At 35.7% G+C, this 9,852-nt stretch overlaps 3 protein-coding genes across 3 annotated transcripts in view; 2 read left to right on the top strand and 1 right to left on the bottom strand.

The window, feature by feature from the left end:
- The window catches only part of LOC102591132 (adhesive plaque matrix protein-like), a 10,439-nt gene extending 9,824 nt beyond the window's left edge, over positions 1-615 (bottom strand). Inside the window, exon 1 of the mRNA XM_015309728.1 lies at positions 19-615. Coding sequence (XP_015165214.1) covers positions 19-521 — 503 coding nt within the window. The 5' untranslated portion in view covers positions 522-615. The remainder of the gene's footprint in view (positions 1-18) is intronic.
- A 7,200-nt stretch (positions 616-7,815) lies between these two features.
- LOC107061048 (extensin-2-like) lies at positions 7,816-9,303 on the top strand. The gene is made up of 2 exons (XM_015309773.1): positions 7,816-9,023; positions 9,200-9,303. Exons 1-2 carry the CDS (start codon positions 7,928-7,930, stop codon positions 9,301-9,303), a joined length of 1,200 nt encoding a protein of 399 aa, XP_015165259.1. The 5' UTR covers positions 7,816-7,927.
- A 134-nt stretch (positions 9,304-9,437) lies between these two features.
- Positions 9,438-9,852, top strand: part of LOC102598284 (extensin-2-like) — a 1,015-nt gene continuing 600 nt past the window's right edge. The window contains exon 1 of the mRNA XM_015309727.1: positions 9,438-9,803. Coding sequence (XP_015165213.1) covers positions 9,438-9,803 — 366 coding nt within the window. The remainder of the gene's footprint in view (positions 9,804-9,852) is intronic.

Below are 9,852 nucleotides of genomic sequence, written 5' to 3'. Positions count from 1 at the left end.
GAAGGTGGAGGTGGAGACTTGTAGTAATACGGAGGTGGTGGTGAAGGTGATGGTGGAGGAGGAGATTTGTAATAATATGGTGGAGGTGGAGATGGCGATGGAGGTGGTGGAGACTTATACACATAGGGTGGAGGTGGAGACGGTGAGGGAGGTGGTGGTGACTTATACACATATGGTGGTGGTGGAGATGGTGAAGGAGGGGGTGGAGACGTATACACATATGGAGGAGGTGGTGATGGAGAAGGAGGAGGAGGTGATGGAGAAGGAGGAGGAGGTGACTTATAAACATATGGAGGCGGGGGAGAAGGTGAGGGAGGAGGTGGAGATTTGTATACATAGGGTGGTGGTGGAGAAGGAGAAGGAGGCGGTGGTGACTTGTACTCATACGTTGGAGGTGGTGGAGAAGAGTATACATAAGGGTCTGCCGACACTACATTAGCAACAACCAATATGGCCAACACCGTTAAGATTTGTGGCAAATATTGACGACCCTTGGCAGGGCCGCCACCTTGAAGCCTCATTTCGTCGGAAAATTACACCACCTAACCTCCCAAATGTGGCTAGTTAGAGTAAGAAGAAAGGAGATAACCTTAAGCTTTTCAGTTGAGAAGTGATGCCTTTGTGGGATTCATTTGCCTATGTATTTATAGTAAAACACCTTGAGATGTAGCTCGGTCTAAAGGACCAATTCAAATGTAAAAAAAATATGTAACATATTCTAATTTTACTTATAAAAACTCCACTTCTTGATCACTTTGAATTATTTTCACATCATTTACTTGCTATAAAGAAAATCATGAGAACAACATATGAATGTGCAAAGTGACATATCACTTCACATGCCACAAAATGTTGCTAAGGGAAAATGATTGCTAATTTTCAATATTTCCACTCTCTTACCATTTTGGTTTCCATGTGTTGTCTCTATCTCATGGACATTTACAGTTTGAGACCTACAAGTATCAATAATAATAATTGAATGATAATCATACACACAGTTAAAAAAATAAAATAAAATTGTATTCTTGTTTCTTTAGTTCATTAGTGGTAAATAAACTTAAACCAAAGATTGTGGTAGAATGGTAATTAGTAAATATTCCTCCATTCTTAATCAGATGTCTCGAGTTCGAGTTCAAGTTCTGAGTTTGAAGTCACCTTTAATAGGAAGTATTTTACTCGCTAACATGAAATTTTCCAATATAAATTCAGATAAAGCGAACACCAGACACGGAATGAAAAAGAACCTTCCTATGACGGATGCATGGCTTCAAGTATGTGGATTTTACTTGTTGCCAACTATAAATGTTGATTTCTTTGATATTGAAATGTTTCAACTACTCCATTATATTTTGTGATATACTTAAAAATAAGTTTGACTATTTATTTAATTTTAAAATCTTTTTATTAATTAATTTCAGAACCATTTGTTCATGAACTAAGTTATTAAAAATCAATCTCTGTCGTTTTCAATTAATACTAATTATTAATACCTAATAAGTTTATTAAAGAGTGTTTAATTTTTTGAGACTTGGAAAAAAGTACAAATCCGTACTTTAGGTACTCCATATTTTCTTTATTAGTACACAGTTTTTTGTCATTTTTGTATGAGGATTTAAGTTAGACATTAAATTATATGTAGAGTAAAAAATATCTATATATAATTAGGTAATTATAGGTAAATTTGTTTAATGAACATTGATTGGTAATGTTTTTTTAGTAAAAATTATAAGAATATATACTTCGTAATTTTACAATAAAGCTTATAGTATGTTTCATGAGTTGAATGTTTTATATTGCGGAGGTAAACATATTACACGATTCTTTTTATCTGTCAAATTTTGGTGGATAGAATTAAGTATTTAGTACATCTAATGATGAAAGAAATAAGTATCCGTGAAATTAGATGATTCAGGTAAATTAACCTGAACTCTGTAATTATAAGAAAATTTGCTCTGTAATATAACAAAAAAAAATCGATTGTCACTATATATATTTCAAACAAAACATAAATTCATTTATTTATTATCAGTTGACTTTGCTCCCATACTGGTACGTCTCTTCTTTTTTTTAATTTTAAAAAAGTTTAAATATATAAATAAACCACGAAAGAATATTAGACGTGGATTGATTAACTTTTTGGACACAATATTTTTATAAAAAAATTCAAAGAAGAACTATATTAAATAATTATAATGAAAATTATAGACCTTCTTAACATTGATGATTAATGTTTAAGATTTTAGTCAAATTCTTTTTTGCAAATTCATTATTTAATTATTTTGGCTTTTGTGATCCCACTGTTCGTCCACTAAGGAAGACATTTTATTAGATGAAACTTTATGAGGACGTTGAGGAAGCATCGTCTATACTCCCACTATTTTGTGTGTGTTAGTCCATTAATATTATGGTGATATGACTTTTAAATGATTTCTTTGCGAAACCTATACGAAATCCTCTGTAAGGAGTTGGGGGAGAAGTACATACATTATCATCATTTTTAGAGTTCATTTTGGGTATTTAAGGGCCAATTTATAGTAATTTAGCAATTTTCTCAATTTTTTGTGTGTTAGCCTATGAATATTTTGGTGATATAGCTTCTTGATGATTTCTTTGTATAATCTTTATGGAACCCTCCATAGGGAGTTGTGGGAGCAATATGTACAGTCTCACCATTTTCAGAGTCCATTTTGTAAAAAAATTCGTGTGTATTAGCCCATGAATATTTTGGTGATATGGCTTTCGTAAAATTTCTTTGTGAAGTCTTTATGTACCCCTTCATAGGGAGTTGGGGGAGAAATACGTACAGTCTCACGATTTTCAGAGTCTATTTTGGGCATTTAAGGGGTAATTTACAAGAATTAGGCGATTTTCTTAGTTTTTTTGTGTGTTTTAACCCATGAGTATTTTGGTGATATGGCTTCCGTAAAATTTCTTTGTGAAGTCTTTATGTAACCCTTCATAGGGAGTTGGGGGAGAAATACGTACAGTCTCACGATTTTCAGAGTCTATTTTGGGCATTTAAGGGGTAATTTACAAGAATTAGGCGATTTTCTTAGTTTTTTTGTGTGTTTTAACCCATGAGTATTTTGGTGATATGGCTTCCGAATGATTTCTTTGTGAAACTTTTATGAAACCCTCCATAGGGAATTTGGGTAGCAGTACGTATAGTCTTACCATTTTTAGAGTCCATTTTTGGCATTTAGGGGGGGCATTTACAAGAATTAGGCAATTTTCTCAGTTATTTTAGTGATATGGCTTCTGGACGATTTCTTTGCGAAATCTTTATGGAACCTTCCGTAGGGATTCGGGGGAGCAGTACATACAGTCTCACCATTTTCATAGTCCATTTTGGATATTAGGGGGGAAGTTTACAAGAATTAAGTGATTTTCTCAGCTTTTTTTTGTGTGTTAGCCCATGATTAAATTTTGGTGATATGACTTCTGGATTAATTTTTTTCCAAACCTCTAAGGAATCCTCCATATGGAGTTGGGGAAGAAGTACGTACAGTATCACCATTTTTAGAGTCCATTTTGGATATTTAGGGCGCTATTAATAGGAATTAGATAGTTTTCTCAATTTTTCATGTGTTAGCCTTTGAATATTTGGTGATACAGCTTCCAGATGATTTCTTTGTGAAACCTTTATTGAACCGTCCATAGGGATTTAAGAGAGTAGTACGTACAATCTCACCATTTTTAAGTCCATTTTGGGCATTTATGGGGGTAACTTACGAGAATTGGGCGATTTTCTCAATTTTCCGTGTGTGTTAGCCCATGAATATTTTGGTGATATGATTTTCGGATGATTTCTTTGTGAAACTTTTATTGAACCCTCCGTAGGGAGTTGGGGGAGCTGTACATGTACGTACAGTCTCACCATTTTTAGAGTCAATTTTGGGCATTTAGGGTGCAATTTACAAGAATTAGACGATCTTTTCAATTTTTATATGTTAACGCTCATGAATTTTGGTGATATGACTTTCAGACGATTTCTTTGCGAATTATATACGGAACACTTTGTAGGTAGTTGGGGGAGAATTACGTACTATATCACCATTTTTAGAGTCCATTTTGGATATTTAGGGGCCAATTTACATGAATTAGGCAATTTTCTCAATTTTTCGTGTGCATTTACCCTATGAATATTTTGGTGATACGACTTCCAGACGATTCGTTTGTGAAATCTTTATGTAACCTTTCGTAGGAAGTTGGGGGAGCATTACGTACAATCTAATCATTTTCAGAGTCCATTTTGGGCATTTAGGGGCCAATTTACAGGAATGAGGTGATTTTCTCAGTTTTTGCGTGTGTTAACCTATGAATATTTTGGTGATATGGCTTCCGCATGATTTCTTTGTGAAACCTTTATGGAACCCTCCGTAGGGAGTTGGAGGATCAATACGTACAATCTAACTATTTTTAGAGTCTATTTTGGGCATTTTGGGGGAAATTTACAGGAATTGGGCGATTTTCTTAGTTTTTTTGTAATTGTTAGCTCGTGAATATTTTTTCTAAATGGCCCCCAGACGATTTTCTTTGTGAAACCATTACGCAACCCTCCATAGGGAGTTGGGGTAGAGTTATGTACAATGTCACCATTTTAGAGTCCATTTTGGGCATTTAGGGGCCAATTTGCATGAATTAGGCAATTTTTTTAATTTCTCGTGTGTGTTAGCCAATGAAAATTTTGGTGATACGGCTTCCAGATGATTTCTTTATGGAACCTTAGTAGGGAGTTGGGAGAGCAATATGTACAGTCTCACCATTTTTAGAGTCCATTTTTGGCACTTAGGGGGGCAATTTGTAGGAATTAGATAATTTTCTGAGTTTTTTGTGTGTGTTAGCGCATGAATATTTTGGTGATATGGCTTCCAGATGATTTCTTTGTGAAACCATTACGCAACCCTCCATAGGGAGTTGGGGTAGAGTTATGTACAATGTCACCATTTTAGAGTCCATTTTTGGCACTTAGGGGGGCAATTTGTAGGAATTAGATAATTTTCTGAGTTTTTTGTGTGTGTTAGCGCATGAATATTTTGGTGATATGGCTTCCAGATGATTTCTTTGTGAAACCTTTTCGAAACCTTCGTAGGAAGTTGGGGGATTAGTACATACAGTCTCACAAAAAACTGAGAAAATCATCTTATTTCTGTAAATTGGTCAATATCATCAAAAGATGCATGAGCTAACACACACAAAAAACTGAAAAATTCATCTAATTCTTGTTGAGTGTCCCCTAAATACTAAAAAAATGGTGTGGATCATGGTAAGGCTATAGGAATTGTTACCCAGGTAATTATGGATGGTTTTGTGAAGATTTTGACAAAAAAGTTCTTAAAATTTGTATCAACAAAAATTCATGAACTAACACACACGAAAAATTGAAAAAGTCGTTTAATTCTTGTTGAGTGACTCCTAAATGCTAAAATAAGTATCATGGATCATGGTGAGACTATAAAAAATTGTTCCCCGGGTGGGTCATTATGGATGATTCTATAAAGGATTTGACAAAAAAGTTTTTGAAATCCATATTACCAAAAAATTCATGGGCTAAAACTCACCAAAAACTATGAAAATCACATCATTCTTGTTGAGTGACCCCTAGAAACTAAAAAAAGTGGCGTCATATTTTCAAAAAGTTATCGACTAACACACCGGGAAAGTTGAAAAAATCTTAAAAACCATTTTCGTGACCTCTAAAGGATTACAAAAGTGGTGAGCATCCTCTAGAGGCAACGGATATGGTTCGATAGGTCATTACGGATGGTCCTTAAAAAGTTTGGGTCAAACAAAACCAATTAGTAATATTCCCAAAAATTAATGGAACACATACAAAAAATTTGGAAAATTGTGAATTCCTATTTTGTGACCCCTTAATGTCCTAAAATAGTGACAAAAATAGCTATCTTGCACACTAAAACAATGCACGCAAAGGAATTTCTTGATATTTCAAAAATAGTGATCTAGATTTCTCTAGTAAAGAATTGACACTTGCCAATTGTGTAGACTACAATTTGTGGCACCATATCCTAATCCTACCTATCCTAGTTAAATTGATAGTGTAAGTTGTCACCTAAAAATGTAAAATTGTCACACCTATAACATATCTCGTCTCACACACGAATGAAGAACATAGCAATATGCGATATTAGGGCATGAATCGCAAAAATTGTGAACCATCAAGTCACTAAAAGCAAGTAGCATCCAAATCCATTAGGTCGAGGACACGTCTTGCTTAGGCATCATACATCACATATTGCATTGTAAAAGAGAAAAAAAGTCAAAGGGGTTTTAATACTATTTTAACCTTGTTCATACAATATAATTTTACTACGGAGGAAGTTTAATTAAGCCATCCACCAAAATAGATTTTTTTAAAACTCATCTAATCTCACAAACAATTATTCTCTTATTTAAGAGTCGAATCTACTAATTAGAAGGTGCTTCTAACATTGGATTAACTGGCGTTTAAGATATATTAACTAATGACCGCCTTCTTCAAGCTGTATTTTAATCTTAAATAATTTGACAGTATAAAAAAAATAAACATTGTCAGAATAAATTAAAAAAATAAAAACTTTTTGGAAATCCAAAATTAGGGGTGGATGCACCATATAAGCTATTAGGGGCGCTAAGTTCAAGTCTTCTTGGATACGAAGTCGTCTTTGTTAGGGAGTGATTTACCCCTAATATGGGACTTCCTGATGCGACTTCAGATTTAGTCCAATGTGAGTACTGGACACCGGATGTAAAACAAAAAAAAGAGGTTTTTTGTTAATTAAATTAAAGGGATAAGTGTCTGAAAAATACCTCAACTTTGGCCGGATTTGCTGTTGCGATACTAAACTTTCATGAGGACCTATTACCTCCTTAGACTATTTAATACTGTATTTTTTACCCCCTGAACTATTTAATAGTGTATTTTAAAGGTATATATGTGTCCACGTGGACATATTACTTTTTATAATTTTGCATTATTTTTTATGTCCACGTGGGCAAATATATATGTTTAAAATATGGTATTAAATAGTATAGGGAGGTAATAGGTCCTCATGAAAGTTTAGTATCGCAACAGCAAATCCGACCAAAGTTGGGGTATTTTTCAGATCCTTATCCCTAAATTAAATAAACAAGTAAAGACTTCTTGGAATTTGAATAAATTCGACAGGAAATTATGAAATCTTGAAGATCTCTTCTTTGTCTAATGAAGAGTCCGCTTTAAAATTGTATGTTTTGTACTCACTATCCGAATTCCGAGTATATGTTATGTTGTATGTGTATGTACAAATATTAACGACTCAATAACTCAAATAGTCGATAAAATGAACAACATTTCGAACCTATAAAATTCAAATTCCGAATCGTTTTCAAAGTCAACCACACTACAATTAGGGCTGCTAAGAAAATAGAAATAACAAGGAAACAGACAAAAAGACCAAATAATTGTATGATCTCACAGTTTATAAGATGCTTCCATGTGGCAACATGTAAAGGTTAACCAAACAAAAAAATATGTCAAGAGAGTGGAATATTAAAAAATTATCAATCAATCTCATCGCACATTCATATGTTGTTTCTCATTTTCTATGTAGCAGGTAACAAACTACTTTGTTATAAAGATATATAATATGGAAATATTCAAAGTTCTACAAAGATGACTTTAATAAATAAGATGAAAAAACTTGTAGATCCAGCTGTTAATGTTTATTTTTACACTTTGATTATCAATCAGAGCAATTGAATTAGTCCTTTTAGACAGCTCTTTACTAACAACTATTTTATCAAGAAATTTTAGTATAAATACATAGGCCAATGAGTCCACAAAAGACATCACTTCTCAACTGAAAAACTAAAAGTTGTCTTCTTTCTTCTTCCCCTAACTAGCTAACCACATTTGGGAGGCTAGGTGGTGTAATTTTCCGGCGATATGAGGCTTAACAATGGCGGCCCTGCCAAGGGTCGTCAATATTTGCCACAAATCTTAGTGGCATTGGCCATATTGGCTGTTGCTAATGTAGTGTCGGCAGACCCTTATGTATACTCTTCTCCACCACCTCCAGTGTATGAGTACAAATCACCACCACCTCCTTCTCCGTCTCCACCACCACCTTATGTGTACAAATCTCCACCTCCTCCCTCACCTTCTCCCCCACCTCCATATGTTTATAAGTCACCTCCTCGTCCTTCTCCATCACCACCACCACCATATGTGTATAAGTCCCCACCACCTCCCTCACCGTCTCCACCACCACCCTATGTGTATAAGTCTCCCCCACCTCCTTCACCATCTCCACCTCCACCATATTACTACAAATCTCCTCCACCACCATCACCTTCACCACCACCTCCATATTACTATAAGTCACCACCTCCACCTTCACCGTCACCTCCACCACCATACTATTACAAATCTCCACCACCGCCTTCACCATCACCACCTCCACCATATTATTATAAGTCTCCACCGCCACCTTCTCCTTCACCTCCTCCACCATATTATTACAAATCTCCACCACCTCCTTCACCTTCTCCTCCACCACCTTATTACTACAAGTCTCCACCTCCTCCATCACCTTCACCACCACCACCATACTATTACAAGTCTCCTCCTCCACCTTCCCCATCACCACCCCCACCATACTATTACAAGTCCCCACCACCACCGGCTAAATCACCTCCTCCACCGTACTATTACAGTTCTCCACCACCACCAGTGAAGTCTCCCCCTCCTCCATACTACTACTCCTCACCACCACCACCAAAGAAATCACCACCTCCACCATATCACTACAGTTCCCCACCACCACCAGTTAAATCACCTCCAACTCCATACTACTACAAGTCTCCACCACCACCAAAGAAGTCTTCTCCCCCACCATACTACTATACTTCACCACCACCACCAACTCATTACTATCCTCCACATCATCAATTTGTAGTCAAAGTTGTCGGAAAAGTATATTGTTTTAGATGCCATAATTGGAAGCACCCAGAGATGTCTCACGGCAAGAAACACTTGAAAGGTACCATAGTCTTTATAGTTTATACACTCATATTTTTTATTTTCTTTTAATTTATCATCAAAAATTTGTTTAAATGTACATATTTTATTTTTTGTTGCTTTGTTCATTATGCTCTGATCAAAATTCATATATAAATTGTTTTTGTGTTAATTAATGTTTCTTTTAAAATGGATTAGGTGCTGTTGTTGAAGTGACTTGCAAGGACGGTGACAAAGAAATTGTGAGTTATGGTACCACTAAGATCAATGGCAAATTTAGCATCACTGTTGAAGGATTTTGAATATAGCAAATATGGAGCAAAGGCTTGCAAGGCTAAACTCCACAATGCTCCTAAGGATTCAAAGTGTAGCATTCCTACAAACCTTCATTGGGGAATTAAGGGTGCTAACGTCAAAGTGAAGTCAAAGAATAAATATGAAGTTGTACTCTATGCAAAACCATTTTGCTTATGGCTCAAAGACACCTTATGCAGAATGCCTAAAGCCCAAGCCTACACCTGCTCCATACTATTATAAATCTCCTCCACCTCCAACACCGACTTATGTTTATAAGTCACCACCTCCACCATCACCAAAATATGTGTACAAGTCACCACCTCCCCCAACCCCAACATACGTTTATAAGTCTCCACCACCACCTGCTTACTATTACAAATCTCCACCACCACCAACTAAGTCTCCACCACATTACTATTACAAATCTCCACCTCCACCATCACCAAAACCTGCACCGGTATACTATTACAAATCTCCACCTCCACCATCGCCAAAACTTGCACCTGTATACTATTATAAATCACCACCACCACCATCACCAAAACCTGCACCCG

The sequence above is a fragment of the Solanum tuberosum genome, unplaced genomic scaffold, assembly GCF_000226075.1.
Source record: "Solanum tuberosum cultivar DM 1-3 516 R44 unplaced genomic scaffold, SolTub_3.0 scf00114, whole genome shotgun sequence".
In the NCBI taxonomy this organism is placed as follows: Eukaryota; Viridiplantae; Streptophyta; class Magnoliopsida; order Solanales; family Solanaceae; genus Solanum; species Solanum tuberosum.
This window is presented reverse-complemented; position numbering and strand designations above follow the sequence as displayed.